The sequence below is a fragment of the Phaethon aethereus genome (assembly GCF_964289735.1).
Source record: "Phaethon aethereus genome assembly, chromosome: 5".
In the NCBI taxonomy this organism is placed as follows: Eukaryota; Metazoa; Chordata; class Aves; order Phaethontiformes; family Phaethontidae; genus Phaethon; species Phaethon aethereus.
Window position 1 is genome coordinate 51,979,767 of NC_138579.1, and position 19,123 is coordinate 51,998,889.

At 53.1% G+C, this 19,123-nt stretch overlaps 2 protein-coding genes across 2 annotated transcripts; one reads left to right on the top strand and one right to left on the bottom strand.

The window, feature by feature from the left end:
- Nucleotides 1-2,293: 2,293 nt before the first annotated feature.
- LOC309405410 (malignant fibrous histiocytoma-amplified sequence 1 homolog) lies at nucleotides 2,294-10,548 on the top strand (the record flags this gene model as incomplete). Its single annotated transcript, XM_082000180.1, is given in 13 exon segments — nucleotides 2,294-2,352; nucleotides 2,791-2,863; nucleotides 2,867-2,924; nucleotides 3,945-4,824; nucleotides 5,438-5,729; nucleotides 6,152-6,338; nucleotides 7,359-7,549; nucleotides 7,653-8,140; nucleotides 8,752-8,909; nucleotides 9,397-9,556; nucleotides 10,017-10,087; nucleotides 10,193-10,299; nucleotides 10,531-10,548. Coding segments are annotated over 13 exon segments (2,742 nt in total).
- Nucleotides 10,549-10,994: 446 nt separating this feature from the next.
- IRF7 (interferon regulatory factor 7) lies at nucleotides 10,995-14,641 on the bottom strand (the record flags this gene model as incomplete). Its single annotated transcript, XM_082000181.1, has 11 exons — nucleotides 10,995-11,331; nucleotides 11,871-11,989; nucleotides 12,132-12,512; nucleotides 12,667-12,792; nucleotides 12,948-13,106; nucleotides 13,179-13,301; nucleotides 13,408-13,453; nucleotides 13,634-13,716; nucleotides 13,799-13,961; nucleotides 14,368-14,548; nucleotides 14,619-14,641. The coding sequence occupies 11 exons, from the start codon at nucleotides 14,639-14,641 to the stop codon at nucleotides 11,185-11,187; spliced, it is 1,551 nt and encodes a 516-aa protein (XP_081856307.1). The 3' UTR covers nucleotides 10,995-11,184.
- Nucleotides 14,642-19,123: the final 4,482 nt, after the last annotated feature.

Consider the following 19,123-nt stretch of genomic DNA (forward strand, 5'->3'; position numbering starts at 1 on the left):
AAATAAAGTGCAGAGAAGCAAGATTCTAATAGGACTTACCGGCGGAATGTTCTTTTGAATTGTTTCCATATGGGAATGAACTTGGGTTTTGGGTTTTTTTGATTACCTACAGATGTAGAACTAAATAACAATCAAATGCCTCAGACCAGCAGAGTAATTTGAGGGGGAACACAGAAGAGATTAAAGTTTGGGACTCCCAGATTGCTACAGTTTTCAGCGTTACTTTGATCACATTTTTGGGCTGTGCACCTGTCTTGCTAAAAGTTTGAAACTGGACACCACTTTTCATATACAGTATATTGAAAGCTGTATACTGTTTCCCTTGTGTTTGTTTATCAAAATATGGGTTGTCTTTAGAAACTTCTGATTTAATACTTGAAATGTTGTATTTTTAGCCCGTTCGATGGTGAGCGAAGCTTTATTTGCTCTGTCATTTGGGGATTACAGAAATGAGTTAACCTTTATAAATTGACTTCAGAAACACTGCTCAAGCTGTGGTGTTTATTTACGTTCTGTTGGAAGTATCTTGTTAGTGACAAGTTTAATTTCAGGTGGGAGGCTGTGTTGCACTTCTGTAAATAACGCACTGATGGCTGGTTTTGTGTCTGCCTTTCAGGAAAAAATTAAACAAAAAGCAAGCATTGTGAATTTTCAGTAACAAGCTGAAGGGATAAGGTTGAACTGATGTACAAAGCAGAAATGTGACAGAATTTATAAAGTTATTTTGAATGGTTTTAGTCCTATAGAAGGTGTCATTTGTTTGTCTTACAGCTGCCTCTTGCCCTGGTTATTCTATATAAACCTGCACGCTTGGCTCTCGCGTAAGGAATACTGTGTTTCTAGAAGAGAACTGGAGTTGCATAAGTAATTGTTCCTCCTCCCTCTGTAGGAGGACTGCTTTTCCTATCGCGAAGCAAAGGAGTCTGGCATACATACTGACTTCATCTTGCTTTATTTAAAAGCACTCCTTGTCTGCATTGTACTGCAGAGCAACCAATCTTGTAAGTGATCATCTGAAATACAGTCACTTACTTACATTCAGCACCCTTGAACCTGACAAAAAGCATCATTCCCCATCTAACCATGTTAGGGAGAAGACATTTAACAGGGAAGCTGAAGAGAAAACTGGTAAGTTACAAACAACTTTGGCTTTCCCTTCAGTGGGGACTAAATGTCCTGTTTGACTAAATGTCCTGTTGGACCAGATGGCAGCACCATCTCTTATGTGGGGGCTTTCCTAACCTCTGAAGAGTGCACTTGGGAACTGCTGCCTTTGAAAATAGTCTTGCTGCTTGTCTTCAAAGGGAAAACAGGCTCTCTGGGGTGAGTTTTATAAAGCAAATAACTGCAGCTCTTCTTCCCCCGCCCCGGTGAGCACAGGAAAACTCAAAAATAGCAAGACTTTTGATCCCTTTTTGGCATTCCTAACTTCAGTGACCACAGATTTTGAGCATAAGATTTTTGTCTGCATGCTGTAATTTTGACTGTGGTTCCAAGTAGCTGATTTGGGGACTTTTTATTTAAGCAAAACAAGCCCATATACCAGTGCTGTCTGGACTGGCAAAATGCTTCACTCCCATCTTCCAGCATCCTACACAAGTATTTATGGATGAGCTCTGAGCATTTTGGCGTTGATCCTCCTTGGCTCTGTTTGCTTCCCCTATGAAAGTGCAGCCTGAATGGAGTATAAGGGATTGATAACTTACTTAGGCCTTTCTTTGAAGATTTTGGAACAAAGGCTTGCTAAGATTACAGAAGAATAGCTGGAAGAGAAGCTTTAGTTTTAAAGCTAAATTGTAGCTAGAATATATACCTGGCAGATGGGTGTGTGGTTGTAAATACACTGCTGATGGATTTCTTGACAAAGTTCAGAAACTTTTATGGCACTGTTGGCACAAGGAGAGAATGTGATCTAGTTGTGAATACACTTAGGCTGGAAATAGGACACCTTTGGATGTATCAGAGGAACAATTTTGCAATACTCTGCTTTCATGAGTGAAAAAGGGTAGGTGGTGGTAAAAAACAAAGCTTGACCAAATAATGGAAGCAACTGCACTGTTGACCAGGAAGACAATGTCAGTCTGTTTTGTTCCTCAGACTGATCACTGCTTTAAATACTTGGTTGGTGTTAGCCTTGAATTAGCAGTAAAGATAACAGTCTGTTGCAGGATATATGAGGAGTGCATGTACAGTGAGGACTGTTAAATTTCAGTTACCTCTGCACCTGCCGTTGCCTGGAGGAGCAGTGAAGCTGAAAACTGTACCTTCTGCACGTGCTTTCCCCTTAAGTTACATGAACAAGAATCCTCATGCCTTCATTCTGTCTACCACTAAAAAGAAACCCATCAAACTGTAAACTGCCCCTTGGCAGAAGCAATGAGAAAGATAGATAGCTAAAAATGCCTCTTCTGGCATGTTCTAGAAAAGTCTTTCTCGTATACGGGGTATACTATGTGCATTCTCTCTTTTTTTTTTTTCTGGTTGACCCTGGGATCACATGCTGCCACCTGTTTTAAGGGGAGAAATCTTATTTATTCAACACGTGCAATAGTTGGGGAGTAGCATAACCTCTTGTTAGTGTTCTTTCCCTCCTCTGCAACAGTGGTAACACCAAAAAGCTCCTTTAGCCAAAGGCAGGGATGCTACTGTAAGAATTTGACTTGGGAGCTACTCTGCCACCATCTTCGTCTCGTAGGTGACCTCCAGAGCTGCTTTTGGGACATAGCCATGGCCCTGGTATCTGTCCAGAGGTGCTTGGGTGGTTGGGAGCTGCTCTGAGGATGGATAAAGAGAGGGTGGGGTTCCCAGGCAGCGCTGTGGGAGGCGGGGAGGGAAACCAGAGGAGGAAACGAAACGGGGAGGCTGAGTGTCCGGGAGGATCCAGCTGGTGCCACGCTGCAGGGCCATGACACAGCCCGGAGCCTGTGAGTAGCTGCCCCAGCTCTTTACTGCTCTGGTTCAGAGCAGTGGTGGGAGCCCTTTGGCTTGTCTCTCCGATGGTGCTGGAGGAGAGACCGGGTGTTTGTGAGCGGGGGAAAGCTTGCTTTCCCGCTGGGCTCATTGCATGTCCCAGGTTTAGGCGGTGATGCTGAGAACCGATGATGACTCGGTCCTGAGCAGGGTGCCTTGCGCAAGGGGATACCGTGCTTGGCATCATCTGCTGAGGAAGTGAAACGAGGGAGAGGAAAGCAAATCGGACTGTGTTCTGTTCTAGTATCATGTGATCCCTACCCCACATCCCCCAGCACTCTTCTCGCCTGCAAACCTCTCTGCTCTAAACACCCTCCTTTGGGGGATGTTCTCGGCCATCAGGGTCCCTTCTTGTGCACCCTGTTCTGCAGGGAACCCCACTGTCCCTGCGCTATTTGCCCAGTCTCCTGGGACTGGGAGCATCTCTGTGGGGAATTGCAGCATGCATCTGGAGCGGGGGGAGGATGTGAGAGAGGAAGTGTCTGAACTTGCTAGCCCCGGCCTCAACACATCTCCCCAGCTGTGGTCGAGAGCTGAGGGAGCACTGGGCGAGTTACGTGGAGAGCAGCTCTCCTCCTGATGTTGGCTCTGCCCTGCCAGCCTGCTGCTGGGATCAGAAACCTGCTGGTTCTGGGGTAGATGCATCTGCGGCTGGAGCTCTCAGTGCTTTCATGAGAGCAAAGCTGTTGTTAACGTGAATGCTTGGCCTGCAGGTCAATGTCTGGTGGGCACCATTTCTTCCTGTGTCTTCAGGCCCAGCCAAGATCCTTGTGCCATGGCTTTGAGAGGACACAGGAGCTGCTCAAGCAGCAACTCTGTCTGCGCTGTTCAACCAGCTCCTGTGTTTTGCCTCTGCTTTTTCTTGCTGGCTGAAATGATCCCGAAGTCATGCATAGCGCAAGGGGGGAAAAAAGGGTCTGCAACCCAAAGGGTGAAAGTCTCTCTTAACCACCTTCCCTGTCCCATGTGTCCAGGTCAGGAGCAGGAGGACGGTTTGTGTGAAGTGACTCTTTCCACCCAGAGGCTGCGTGTGCTGCCTCCAGCGGTCCTGAGCAACCCCACGCTGGAGAGCCTTGATCTTGACAGGAACAAGCTCAGGAGCATCACCGGCATTTCTAAGCTTTGTAACCTGAAGAAGCTGATACTGTCCAAGAATGAGATAGTGGACTTTCCCAGTGAAATCCAGAGCCTGGTCTGTTTAGAGAAGCTTGAGCTGAATCAGAACCAAATCCGGGTCATCCCAGAGGGGGTTTTCTCCCATCTCCCTAGGCTTAAACACTTGCGGCTGAACAACAACCGTCTCTGTGCCCTCCCCAGGGACCTGGCAGCTTGTCGAGGCAGCCTCCAATACCTCAACATCTCCAACAACCTGTTCCGGACCTTCCCCCAGTCTGTACTGCAGCTGGCACACTTACAGGAGCTCCACGTGCAGAATAATGCCCTTCGGCAGCTCCCTAAGGAGCTCTTCCAGGGGCAATCCCTGAAAATGTTCAAGGCCAATGGGAACCCTCTCCGGAAGCCACCCAGTGAAGTGTGCGCTGGTGGCATCCAGCAGATCCGGAATTACTTCACCCAGCTTCAACATGGTTTGGGGCAGGAAGACAAGAGGGTCAAGACCATGTTCCTGGGGGCCTCGCTGGCAGGGAAGTCCACCATCTGCAAAAGCCTGAAGCAAGGGCAAACCAAACTGGTACCCAAGGAAGAGCGAACGGTTGGGATAGAGATCAGTGAGTTCCGGATTGAGGACTTCACCTTTCTCTTCTGGGACTTTGCTGGCCAGCTGGAGTACTACATGACTCACCATGTGTTCATCACCCCACAGGCACTTGTCATCCTTGTCATCAATCTCCACATGTAAGGGCTGAGCTGGTTGGATCCAAAGAAGTGGAGTGGGAGAAGAAAAAAGGGGCTGGAGAAGGTTTCCCCTGGGTGGGTTCACATCATTTCCATTAGACTTCAAAGCTTGGTATTCTCACCACTGTAGTAGCTAGCTGTCCCTCTGCCCCTTTCTGCAGATCACTTTCAATTAAGCCACTAGATGTGTCATCACCTTACCGAAGTCCTGTTTTGATGGGTCAGATGAGCATTAACTCCTTATGTGACAACTGATCCTTGTCTAAACGGCTTTGCTTTCTGCCTTGGAGATACCTCTATGAGCCCTCCTGTGGTGCTCCCTGAATGTGGAGGGAGCATCAGGCTTCGGCTTTGTGGTACAGAAGGATGCTCCCACCCACAGCAAGGATGGACTCTGCTACACCCCTGGTTTAGCTTAAGGATGGGAAACTTCAAGGGTGAGCTTGGATACTGCCCATGACAGCTTAGGACATCTGAGCTCTTCTCCAGTAAGCCCCTGGGACAGTACAATGTGCTGTCAGGGCTCTAAGGTCAGGCCTGTGCTGGTGGAAGTTGGCTAGAGATCCAGAGGGTTTAGATGTGAATTTGGGATTTTCTTTCTTTCCCTCTCCAGGTACCAAACTAATGACAAGACTTTCAAGGAGCTCATCGGTTTCTGGATCAACAACCTGTCCATGCGAGTCCCAAACTCGGTGGTGCTTCCTGTGGGAACCCATGTGGACTGCTGCCGGGAGGAGGAGGTGGAGGAGAAAAGGTGCGACATCATGGCCAAGATCACAGCCATGCTGGCAGAGAGAAAAAGCAACCTCGCTCACTTCATCGACAACCTGGAGGGCAGCGAGGAGCCCGAGTTTTACGTGGACCAGTGGGAGAGGCTGAAGGAGATGGAGAGCTGCACATTAACCGTAGGACTGACCTGGTTCCTTGCTGTCTGTGGTAATCTTGTTGTCTCTGGCAGCCCAGGGTGCTACTGGTGACGGTGACCTGGTGCTAATGCATCAGGCTGCTACTGCAGATGCTCCCTGGGGATGGGCTGGGTGTGGTAATCCCTGGCTGTGACCTGCTGGGTCCTTGTCCCTGCTCAGTGATGGGCATCTCCTCCTGTGGCTTGTAGCAAGTGCCTGGGGAGGAGTGTGAAGGGGAATTTACCATCACCAGATGATTTTCCAGGAGCTGCAGAGGGGTGAAGGAAGCACCCTCTGAAGCTAAGCCAGCAGTGTGTCCCATCCTTGGTGATGCTCCTTGGCATTAGGTCCCTTCTTTACCTCGCAGGCCAAAAGACTCCTCTGGATGTGCTTTTGGCAGGTGCGTGCTTTCTCTCTTCCAGATCTTAAACTTAGTTGCTGTCAACTGCATGGATAACCGTGATATCAAAAAGCTCGAGGCTGCTATTCTGGAGCATGTGAAGAATGAGGAGCTCTTCCCCGAGGTCGTCCGAGTGCTGCCGCCCATCTACAGGCAGGTGGAAGCTGCCATCGTAGATATTGCACAGAGCGAGGAGATGGCATACCATGGTGAGTGGTCCATCAGCCCCACTGTACCTTCCTGGGAGGACCTGCTGTCCTGCTGCTGGGACAGGCTCTCCAGTTCTTGCTGCACCTTCTGGCCCTGCTCATGTGGTGGGGGGGTCACTGCTGAAGACCTTGCACTGTTATTGCTGGAGCATTGATTGCTACGACCCAGCTCGGTCATTACAACCATCTGCCCCCAAGGCAGGTACCTAGGGAAAAGCATAGGAAAAAGCAAACTGTGTCTTTACCAGGAGGCTCTGCCAACATCTACCAGCCTGTGGCTGTAGGTAGCCTGAGCTGGCCTTCTTGTCCGGTTTGTTTCTTCCCAGAAATGTTGTTCTTTCTCCCCTTTGCCCTATATAAGCAATTAAAAAATCTTCCAGGAAGGAGCTCCACAACTTTAATCCTTCTGTGTGATTTCCAAACCTATGTCCTGCTAACTTTATTTAACAGCCCCTACCCCTCCCTAGCCCCTTCTCCATGTATCCCGTGACTTAGCAGGACAATCCCTGGCTCCTCTCTTAGGTACCTAAAGCAAGTATGAACACCACCAGTGCCCGGCGTCGTGTCTGGCTCCCCTGGCCACTGTAGGATTAGAGAATGAGGAGCAAATGCTTTTCCTCCATGGAGATGAGATAAGCCAGGTTTTGTTGCCTGTCTCACTGCATGACTAAATGACAACCTGAGGTTTAACTGGCTGGAAACAAATCTGCTCTCTCTAACAATGAAAAAACCCAGTATTATTAGCCTAATTTTTCAGATGCTCCATTGAGGTCCTGGCAGGCTGTTGGCACTGCTGAGGCAAGGCAAGACCATGGGAGCTGCAGGGTGGCAGTGGGAAGCTGAGGATGGGCAAAGCATTTTGGGCCACAGCCACACGAGCATCACGCTGGCCCCAGCTGCTTCCTCAGGGACAGCACGGATGACACTGGGTGCTGCTGGTGTTTGTTGGCTCTCTAAAGCATCTACCTTGGAATGCTGGTGTCCAAGAGATGTGTGCTGAGCTCCTGCGTCTCCCTCTAGGCATGATGGACCTCCAGTACCTGCTCAGCAAACTCTCCCAGTGCGAGCACCTGGCCAACCTGGGCAGAGAGCTTCTCCAGGACATCTTGCGGTACCTCCACCGCATTGGGCTTGTCGTGTGGTACGAGGAAATCAAGCACTTGGAAAGCACTGTTTTTCTACAGCCTACCTTCCTAATAACTATGTTCAAGGTGAGCGTGGGGATCAGGACTGTCTTCCCTGCAGGGCCCAAGCTCTGCAGTTTTGATGGGCTCCTCTTATTGCCACCTCTTCTCTCCTTCTCTTCCCACCCAGCTCCTTGTGAGGTACCGCCTAGTACAGCAGCTCGAAAGCATCTCTGTGGACACGCTGATTGGAGAACATGCCACCATCAGAGACAGGTCCAACTGGGTGTGGACCTTCACATCAAAGGCAATGCTGTGCCACCGGGCTGTGCGTGCCCTGGTGAAGCACCAGCTCTGTTCAGAAGGGATGCGGGATGTATTTGAGGAAATCATGGGACACAGGCCCCACAGAGGTAGAGGGAAGCTCTTCAGCCTCCTGGAGCACTTCGAGCTCTGCCTGGAGGTGAGGCACGCTGAAGCACTCAACCCACAGGCCAGTGAGTTTGTGCCCGGGAAGCCGTGGGCAACAACACGGGGCCAAGGCGAGTCCTGGTACTTGTTCCCAACCTATCTGAACCAGACCGAAGAGGTCTCTGAAGTGTGGGGAGGAGATCACCCCGAGGACCTCCACATCCGTGCCTACTTCTCACCTGAAATACCTGAGGGTTTATTCCAGAGGTAAGCAGTAGCTTCCAGCCCTCGATGAGGTTGCGTGGTTCGGGATTTGCTTGGCACAGCACCAGTATGACTGTCGGCAAGTCCTTGGCTGTTGAGACCTTATCAGCTGAAGCATGAAGCCGGGACTCAGGATACCAGGGCAACTTCTTAGATCTGCCACAGATGTGTGGAGCCCTGGATGAAAGATTTTGACGTTCGCAGCCTGGACGTGAGCAAGGACCAAGCTCCTTCTGGTTCACCTTTCATCTGGAGTGCTTTTTGTCTAGTGTGTGCCTGTCCAGGCAGTCTGAGGTCTCCCAGCCCCACCTGAGGATGGTCCAGTTTCTACGGGTGCTGGGACTGTTCCAGTTTCTGGAAGGTCTCCTGTCCTTGTGGGATTCCTGACTTGTGTCCAGAGTTTCATCTGATGGCCAACTCTGGAAGCAGCTCTTGGCTTAAAAGGCTTCCTCTGCTGCTTGAGCTTTCAGTAGGTCCTCATTAGGTGTCTGCCTCTGTTTCTACTGAAATTGGTTTCATATTTTTCAAGTCCACCTGGTGCCATGCTTTCTCCCAGTGTTAGAGATGATAAGTGGGGAGGAGGGTGGTGAAAGCCATGGGCAATCTCCTTGCAGGTTCCTGGTGAAAGCTTGTTCCTTCTACTCCACGCACTGGGTGGCCAAAGAAGCCTGCCTGCTCATATGCAACGGCAAACCTATGCTGATCAAAGAGAATAACCAGAGGGCCTACAGCTACCTGGAGCTCCGGTGCAGAAAGCCAGCAGGAAGGACAGGTAAGGATCCCTGATCCTTATTTCATGACTCCCAACCACATGTCTCTCCTTAGCTCCACCCCTCTTTGGCAGTGTCCTAGTCTGGCCAGGGTCCACCAGCTGTTCAATTGAAGATTTCCCCTTTCTCCATGCAACCTGGTCAGAATTCTTCTTAAGGTATCACATGAAAGTAGAAAGTCAAGTTTTCAGTCTTCTCATGGAGCAAATGGGTTATCCTTCCCCAAAAGGTCCCAGCAGAGTACACTCTCATGCTGGGTCCTCAACTGATAAGCAAAAGGGCCATCTGAGTTGGGGAGCTCTTCCAACATATCTTTAAATTCCCTTTGAAGGCTGATGGGCCTTGGTTAACTTGAGAAATGGAGCTGGTCCAACTGTTGTGGCTGTGGTGTGGTGGGCTGGAAGTGGTGCGTGCATCGCCACAGCATCTCCTGGGCTGCCATGGTTGAGTGGCTGTAAGTAAGTGAGACATTCTCCTTTTGCCTGGAAGGCTTCCAGTTTGCCTGGGACTTCCTCATGGCAGTTGTGTTCATCGTCCAGAAGCTCGCTGAGGAGTGGCCGGGGCTGCACATGTGCATGAAGACCCCCTGCCGAACGACTGGCTGTCCTGCAGAGCTCATCTGGCCAGACATGGATGGCACAATCGCCATGTACGTAATGTGCTGTGACCCTCCAAGCCAAGGGCTGGAGCCGGGTGGTTGCTACTGCAATGCTGGAGGGGCTGGTCAGCTTCTAAAAGCCATGTAGAGTTAGTTGTGAAACTTGCCGGGCGCTATGTTGCCCTTCTCCTGACCATAGCAGCCTGTGTCCCACATGGTGTTAGCATTAACATGGTGGGAAATTCGATCATGGAAAGAAAGGTGAAAAAGCTGAGACTCTGGGGCTCAGGCACATAATGTCCACTCTGGTCAGGTGCCCCCATGTCCCCCATTTCATGAAGAGCTGAAAGTGCTCAGGCACCAGGGAAAGCAGCAGCTGTCCCACCAACAGTGGGACCTCAGGTCAGGGTGGAAAGAAGGAGCCTATACCATCATCTTGGCATTGTCTTACATGGGAAGTGCTGAGGGCAGCTCCTGCTCCTTCTTCTTCTTGGGGCTTTTTCTTCCACAGGACAAAGGAAGATGTTAAAACATGTGGGACATGCGGACATCGCTTTGGCGCAGAGCTGCTCCTGCCCAAAGGTGAGCCCAATGGTCTTGGGTTTGCACTGCAACAGTGCTCAGGGGGGAGGAGGGCTGAGGGTTTCATGTCGCTGAGGTGCTGCCAGTGTCCTCCCATCCCCACAGTGCCCAGGCAGCTGGAGGAGCCCCCAGCACAGCCTTCCGCTCACTATTATGTGACAAGCTATGGGACCACCACCTTTGGGCCCAGCAGCATCCACGTCAATCAGCAGGTAAGGAGGCTGCCACCTCCCCTTGCCCAGGGTCCAACACTGATAGCCAGGCTTGTCCTCTCCCCTCGCTCCTGAAATGAGGGGGTGCAGCTGCTTCCAGCCCAGGGAGGGGACACCCCATCTTGGGGCAGCACCCTGGTTACCACACTCCTCCCCGAGCTACCACCACATGTGCGCCCCAAAGCTGAGCTCTGGCTGCTTCATGTTGTAGTTACTGCCTTATTTTTCCAGAACATCTCAAGTGAGTAACTCTGGGCCATCGGGGAGGCACTCACCAAAGAGAGAAGAATTATTTTTGTTTAGCCAAAGCCAAGCTGTCCTCAACATGCTTTGCTTTCAAGTCACGTTTGCAGCCTTAGTGCATGGAAATAAATGAATCAATAAATGCATCCCTTCATGCATGGGAAGTCACCTTGTTTACACAAATCTAAAGCAGAGAAGGTGCTGACAAGTGCTCTGGTACAAGCCTGCTGCCAGCAGAGGCTTTGGGCCGAGGCTGGCCATGGACCCCCATGGTTTTGAGGGATGAGGGGGGTGAAGGTCTCAGATTGATAGTGGGGCAGATGTCTGGGCCACATCAGCAAGCAGGAAGCACCTTTCTATACATATATATTTAAACTTAGAAAATTTAAGAAAATAAATCTGTAAATGACCACACTCCACAAAAACAAACATTAGCAGCTGACAGAGTCGAAAAGCAACGTGTCAACTCTGGGACCAGCTGGTGAAGCTGTCCTTGGGGTGAGGGGAGTGGAGGAGGAAAGGTCCCCACCATAGGCATCCTGCCACAGCACTCCTGGGGGGGATGCCAGTTTTCCTGGACCCCCATGACCGGCGGTCGCACGCTGGCTGGTGCCTGTCCTGGGGGGCCACTGGGAGCGGGGGTCAGTCCATCTGCATGTTGCATTGCTCGATGAGCTCGAAGAGGCTGAAGGAGTCGGAGAGCTGCAGGCTGATGGTGCCGCTGTCGAGGGAGGAGGCTCCCTCCCGCAGCACCTGCTCGTGCCAGTACTCGCAGAACTTGGGCACCAGCTGTGGAAGCAAACCGCTGGGGTTAGGGGCAGCCGCCTGGTATGGCTGCAATGCCCTGAATGGCCCTGGCCTCCTGGAGTGGAGGAAAGAGGTGTGCAGAGCACCCTGTATCTCCCCCAGCCCCTGAAGCTCCCCATCCCTGGGCAGCTGCCTCCCACCCCATCCTGCCCACCCACCAAGGGTCCCCATCTAGGGTGGCCCTCTCTGGACTCCTGGCCATCAAGGGTCCCCTCCCCAGGCACCTGCCACCCTATATTTCCCCTGCTCCCCATGGGTTCTTCTCTCTAGGCATGCAGCCCCCATCCCCAAGGGTCCTGCTCCTTGGGCACCCAGCCTCCACCAACTCCCCGGGCCCTCAAGGGTCCCCCTCCCCTGTCACTCAGTTCCCCCATCTCTCCCTGGGTTCCCAGATTCCCCATCTCCCCTGGACCCTGAGGGTCTCCTTCCTCAGGCACCCAGAGCCCCATCTCCACTGGTTTCCAAGAGTGTCCCCCTCCCTGGGCAGCAGTGGAGCAGTGGTAGGTGTTGGCCCCTGCAACCTTGACCAGGATGAGCTTGGACTCCTTGGGCTTGGCCTTGGAGAAGGACTGCCCAAAGCAGAGGTAGATGGTGAAGTCGGGGGACCGCTGCCTTTGGCCGTTGCGGAAGTCTCTCAGCTCTGCAAGGGGAGACAGGGCTCAGTTTTGGGGTAAGCCTGGAGGAAACGGAGGGGCTGGGAGGGTTCGGATGCTTGTGACATCCTGGAGCTGGCTCCCATGAGCCCCAAAACCAGGATACCGGGGGGGACCACCCCTGCCCACCTGTGCAAAACTCATTGAAGTCAAAGATGGGGGTTTCTTGGTCCCGGTAAAGCAGGTTGGAAGGGGGGTCCTTGACACCTTCGAGCTGCTGGGACAGGGCCCAGAAGACCTTGCACTTCTTCAGGCGGGTGGCAAAGAGCTTGCGGGCGCGTTGCTCCAGCTGCAGCCCTGCACTGCCCAGCAGCTCCTCGGTGAAACGCCGCTGCTTGCTGTCGGCCAGCTCGGCAGGGCTGGGGAAGCGCACCAGGCGCCCGGGGCGCAGGGCCACCGCCGGGTCGGAGGACTGGTACGCCAGCAGGCACCGGCTGCCCCCCACCTCTTCCTGGTAGAAGAGCTTCCCCCGGTAGTAGATGCTGACGTCCAGAATGGGGATGATGCCATCTGCACCAGGCAGTGATCAGCAGCTGCATCCCCCAAACCCAAACACTCCCCGTCCCCAACCCCCCCCGAGCATTAATAACTATTAATAAGTATATATAATATTAATAATAATAATCATAATGATTTATATCTATTAATTATTAATCACCCTCACCTGTGTTATCCTCTGGCGGTGGTGGTGGCGGCACAGGGCTGGTGGCAGGGGCAAAGAGCATTGCCTCCCCTGGGGATGGCACAGGGACTGTAACCTCTGGTGGGTGGCATGGCAGTGGCATGGCCCCTGTGGCGGGAGATGGGCAGCATCGGTATTGCAATTCGGGGGGCAGAGGGTGGGGGCTGCTTTGGCATGGCGTGCACATAGCAGCACCCCAGCCTCTTCCCACCCCATTATGGCCTTCCCATGCCTGGGGCTGGATCCTGCCCCATAGCACTGACCTAGGTCCTCCAGCAGCATGGAGTCCGGGGGGCTGTAGGCGCCCAAGGGAGGTTGCTCCGCCACAGGCACCCATGGCTGAAATGCTGGCAGGGGGAGGCAGTTGTTTTGGCTGGGGTCTGGGTGAGGCTGGGGCAGGGTGTCCTGGTGGGGGGCATCCCCTGCAAGAGAAATCACCAGTGGGAAGGGGCCGAGGTCACCCACCCTGCACCCCGTGAGCGAGCCAGTCTCACCTGCAGGCGCCCAGGATGGGGTCGGGGAGCCAAGGTTGCGGGGGGAGATGTCGCACTGCTGCAGCACCCACTGCAGCAGCTCCATGTCCTCCAGCGGCGGGGGCCGTGTGGGGTCGGTGCTGCCTGGGGGCGGAAGGGCACAGCAAGTGGGATGTCTCACAACCCCAAAACCAGCCCTGGCTGAGCCTACTAGGGTGCTCCCCCAAAAAACTGGGGGACCAGTGCCTACCTGGGGGGACGACTTCTGGGGCTACATCTTGGGGATTGAGCTCCAGCTGCGAAGGGAAGTGGGATCGGGTCTTACTGCTGTGGATGAGGGGCACCCAGCTTCCCCCTGCCCTGCGTTTCAGCCAGGTGCTGGGTTCCAGTTTGGGAGCACCCCATGGACACGGGGGAGCAATGGCTGAGCAGTGGCAGTGGTGAACCCTCCCAGTCCACCATGCCCACACTGTTACCTGTGGCTGCTGGTGCAGCGGCTGCTGGTCCACCGTAGGGTCAGGGCTGCCGAAATCTCCCTCCTCGCCATGCCAGAAGGCGTCTGGAAGAAGAGTGGCATGACAGGGGTACCCTAGGTTCACCTGCCCCAACCCCAACACAGGCCCCCATGGGGCCAGGCTCACCTGGGGCGATGGCGAAGACCTTGTGCGGGTCATCACCACACTTGGAGCGGTCCTCCAGCAGCATGAACATGCGGGTGCTCCTCAGGGCACAGCGGAAGTTGGTCTTCCACTTGGCTGGGTCCTCGGGGCACCCCTCATACCGCCCACTCGCCTTTGCCCAGGCCTAGGGGTGCAGAGGGGTAAGCATGGAGACCTTGTTTCAGGGATGCCTGGTCTTCCCCCCTCCCCAATTCCCACATCCCATCCACCTTGAAGGCTTTGAGCTTGCTGCTGGTCCCCTCCATCCAACGCATCTTGAAGACCTCAGGGTTGCTGCTGGTCACCCCCATCCCACCCACCCTGAAGGCTTCAAGTTGCTGCTGGTCATCCCCCCATCCAACGTACCTTGAAGACCTTGAGAGCGCTGCCGGTCAACCCCATCATACCCACCTCGAAGGCCTCGAGCTGGCCCCCAGGTCAGCCCCCATTCCACTCACCTGGACGGCCTCAGGGTTGCTGCCAGTGACCCCCCCCAACCCACACACCTTGAAGGCCTCGAGCTCATGGCTGGTGAGCCCCATCCCACCCACCTTGAAGACCTCCAGGTCGCTGCTGGTGACATCCTTCCTGGCGTTGTGCTTCCAGGGGACGCGGAAGGCGCTGCGGGCCGGATCGGTCCAGCGCAGCCCGCGGTAGCTCCCGCTGCTTACGGCGCTCACCAGCCAGGGCCCGAACCGCAGCTTCTGGGCCTCCCTGCGGGCGCGGAGCCGTCACCGGGGGGCACCGGGGCCACCCGGGGACGGCGGCCCGGGGGGGCCGGGGGTGCAGGGCCGCCGCTTACCCCTCGCTCCGCGGCGCGGTCATGGCGCCGCCCGGACCTGGCCTCGGGACGCGGCCGCCACCGCCCGGCCCTTTTATCCGCCCCGCCCCGCGCGCCCGCGTTCCGGGAAACCGCGTCACCTTCCGAAAGTGAAAGTGTCGCCGGCGGCCGCCCCCGCCGGGGGAGTGGGGGGATACCGGTACCGAGTCCCGGCGGTACGCCCGGGGCGGGGCGTGCTCTAGCCCCAGCCCGGTCCACACTCCCGGGGGGTGTCGGCCGCGGCGCCCTGCGCAACCCCTCCCCAAATTAGTAATAATTAGCGGAAATAATCCAGGTTTAAACCTTGCCCTGCAGCGGCGTGGGGCGCAGGCCTCGGCGGGCGACGGGCAGGATCAGGCCCCAGGTGGGGCGGGGGTGGCTCCGAGAGGCCGGTGGTCCTGCGCTGGGGCTGTTCCCCGCGGGCTGCTGTGGCCCCAGAAGCGCTGGGGTGGGACAGCTGCACCCCCAAATTAACGCAGGTGTGACAAGAGCAAAGGGCGGGCGGGCGGCAGCAACACCCCGAAATGCTGGGGCTTGGCCCAAAAGCGGCTGTACCCACCGCCGCTGGGGCTTTCCGGGGTGCAGCGGGGGCACAGGCCAGGCACGCAGGGCTCAGCCTCAGGGCTGGAAACTCCCGCGCCTTCCTCATTTATTCATTTATTTACTTAGCATGTTTATTTTCATCCTTCTTCTTTCAGGCTGCCTTGGTTTCCACACTAAGGGTATGCTAGGGGAAAAAAAAAAAAAAAAAAAGCAAGCAAAGCCCAGGAGAGCAGCGTGCGCTGGCCGCGCCCAGGAGCCGGTTTTCTGGGTGCTCCCTTTTCCCGTAAGGCCAGGGTGCTCCCGTGGGCCTGGCGCTGCTCCTGGCACCGCACCTGCTCCCGGTTTCTCCGGCTGAACGTCCAACAGAGGCAGGCGTCAAGCACCCGGCCGCCCTTGGGAGCCGCTGGCACACGGCTTCAGCACCTCGCAGCTGCCTCGGCGGGGTCTGGGCCCCACTCCGGATGCTGAATGGGCATCACGAGCGTCTCTGGCCCTGCTGTCCAGCATGGCGGCACTCTGGTTTTATGCAAAAAAAGAGGGGGAAAAAAAAGGAGGAAAACCAACCCCAGGGTCATCCATCAGTCCCATGTCTGCATTTCAGGGCCGGCACCACCCTTGCAAAGGGAGGAACCCTTGTGGGGGTCCCTGCTGGCCATGCCAAACCCCAAAAGCAAGGCACGGAGCAGGCAGAGGTGGGAGCGGGGTCCCGGTGTCCGCTGCACAGCAGCGGCACGTCCCCCACCCCAGAAAGGGGAAGCGGCACCTGGCCCGGGCTACAGCTGGTTTCCAGTAACCTGGGTCCTGGGCCTGGCTGCCCGTGATGAAAGTGGTGAGCCAGTGCCTTGGACCAGTGTGGTGCAGGTTATGTAGATTTTTGTATTAAATTAGAGGAAAATTAGTGAATAACCATGGTATCAGGCAGGTCACGTGTGGCCCAAGCACCCATTTGAGCTCTGCGGGGAGCAGTAAAAAACACCAAAAACCCCCCAGATTTCCAGGAGTTTTACAAATCTCTTAGCCAAGGCCTTGGGTGGTGGTCATCGGGGCTGAAGCATGGGCTTTTGGCCTCTTCCCCCCTACGCTTTTGAGGAAATTTCCCCTTCTTTTCCAGGAACTTCTCCCTGTTGCTTACTAGAAATCCTGCATGGTTTTCCAGGACATTGCCCTGTTGTTTCCCAGGAAATTTCCCCCTTCCTTCCTGAGAAATCCCCCTATCACTTTCCAGGAAATTTCCCTGTCCATTTGCAGGACATTTGCCTCCCATTGCTTTCCAGGAAACGCCTCCCTTGCTTCCTAGGGAATTTCCTTGTTGCTTTCTAGAGTCCTCCATTGTTTTCTAGGAATTTTGTCTCTGCTTTCTAGGAAATTTCCCCTCCCTCGGAAGCAAGAAATTATTTCCCAAGAAATCTCATTCTTCCTGTCCAGGAAATCTCCCTTTTGCTTTCCAGCAATTCCTCCTTTGCTTTCTGGGAAATTTCCTCTCTAGGAAATATCACTGTTATTTTCTTAAGGAACTTCTCTTTTGCTTTTGAGGAAGTTCCCTGGTAGTTGAGGAAATTTCCTCCTTGCTTTCTAGGAATTTTCATCCTTTGATTTCTAGGCTTTCCCCTCTGTGTCCCACTAGCAAGGTCCTCCCTTGCTTTACAAATTTCCAGAATATTTCCCCCTTTGCTCTCAAGGAATTCCCCTTAGTGCTCTCATGGAAATTCCTACATTGCCTTGCAGTAACTTTCCCCTTCGTTTTCCAGGGTATTTTACTGTAGCTTTCTAGGATGGTTTCCCTTTGCTTTCCATGAATTCCCCTATTGGTTTCCTACAAAGCAAAAGGGAAAGTTCCTGGAATTTTCCCCCCACAGGGCTTTAGGAAATTTCCTCATTGTGTTCTGAGAAATTGAACCAGCCAAAACCAACCCATCTGCCTGAATCCACAAGGCAATGCGGCACCTCCACCAAAATGCATTTAAGGGCAGTACACACCCCACAACCCAAACAGGAGGTACAGGAGCCGCAGGCAGGGCTGGAGCAAGTGCCAGAGCTGACATGGGACAAGGTATGACTGAAACAGTCTGGGTACACAACCTTGGCCCCCTGACCCCATGCCAGAGGGACTAGGTAGGACACACAAGGAGTTGACCCCATGCTGGCTATTGTCCCCAAGGCTAGGGACAAGTGGCACATGCAGGGAGGGGACCAGAGTTGTGTTTCTCCAAGCACATTTATTTACCTTTATTCCTCAATACTGCAATCGATTCTTAGAGGTTTCTGCTCGTCAGTGATTAGTTAAGTCGAGGGGAAGTCTCCCATTTTAAACTCTTATTTTTTTGTCCAGCACCACCCTGCCTGCCTGGGGGGTCTCATGGGGCCACAGTCACTGCCTCCCTGCCCATATCCTCCTGACTCCGGGACATGGCCAAGCAGCTAAAAAAACCAGCCCCATTCAGGTCACCAGCTCTAATGAGATAGAAGAGCTGGAGGTTTCAGGATTCATCATCCCTTTCACAAAGAGGTTTTTAGAAGGACAAGGAGAGCTTTCCCTGAACTTCAGTCCTTCACTACAGCAAATTTTCCTCCAAATGTAACCCCACAGTACAAACTTGCACCACACACACACCCCCCTGCAAGCTGCAAATGACCCAGCTTCTGGGGGCAATCCTTGTAGGCAGAAAAGCAAGCAGAAAACCCACTACTTTTCTCGGCAAGGTTTCTTTTGGGGATCCTCCTTGTAAATCACAAAGCAGCAAGGAACAGGGTACCTTAAAAAAAAAAAGTCTTTCTCTTTTAATCCACCCAAGGGAATTCCAGAGCAAGAACAGCATCACAGCACTACACACAGCACAGACATCATCATCATCTTTGCACAGATTCCTTCCCAGATACACAGAAGTCATTAAGAAGAAAAATAAAGAAAATTATTCACATATGCAAAGTGACAAGTAACAAATCAGCCACAGAACAACTTTTTCAAAGAGAAAAAGGACACATCAGAGAAGAAGGTTTTGCAAAAACATAGCCCAAGAATGTTGAAACAGAGGTGGTTTTCTTTTAAACATTAAAAACAGGGATTTTTTTTTTTTAATTAATTTAAATATACATTTGAAACACAAACACCAAGCAAGCGCCTGGAGAACAAAGCAAAAAGAAGGAGGAATGAAGAGTGAATTCGACCAGTTTAATTTAAACACCAAAGTCAGGTGGGTTGCACCAAATGGAATAAATAATGGAGAAGATGACACTGGGCTGTTAATCTCACACTTAAGATCATTTAAGTTAGAATTAATTACACAGCCCAAGAGAGCACTGAACAAGGAAGTCCTCTGACAAGTGATGTTAGCTGGGGCAGCATCCCTTTGACAGAGCAGGTTGTAGGTGTGGATTTGCCCCCTGCCACCCAACGACAGTCACCACCCCAGAAGCGAGCAGGATGACAAGTTTCTGTGATCCAGAGACTCCACCCTGCTAATTGTGTACAGACAAACAGCTCCTCGCTCAGGATGCGGGAACCCTCTGCCTCTTTGACACCTGCTGGCTCAAATATCAAAGCCCAACTAAACCTTGCATTTTCACCTTGCAAGGTGAAAGGCTGTGCCCATGTGCTCTAGCGTAGCTCCCCAAGGCTGGGCACCGCAGAAGCAGAGCAGGCCCTTCCTTTCACCCACCTGGGGCCAGGCTGGAGAAAAGAAATAAATCAGCTAATCTACACCTGCAACCACCACTTTATAACACCAGGAGTAGGCAGGCTGAAGGAATGTAAGTGGTTTCTTGTTGTTTGGTGTTCCCTCCCCACAACCTCTGCATTAAAAAACAAAACAAAAGCCCCAAACAAAACAAACAAAAAAAAAACCCCAAACAAAAATAACTTGATCCCAAGTTTCTCTCCCTCCCCTGCCTGTAGCCAAGCAGTCAAGCACCTTTGGACATTCATGTGATCCCACAGACATGTTCCC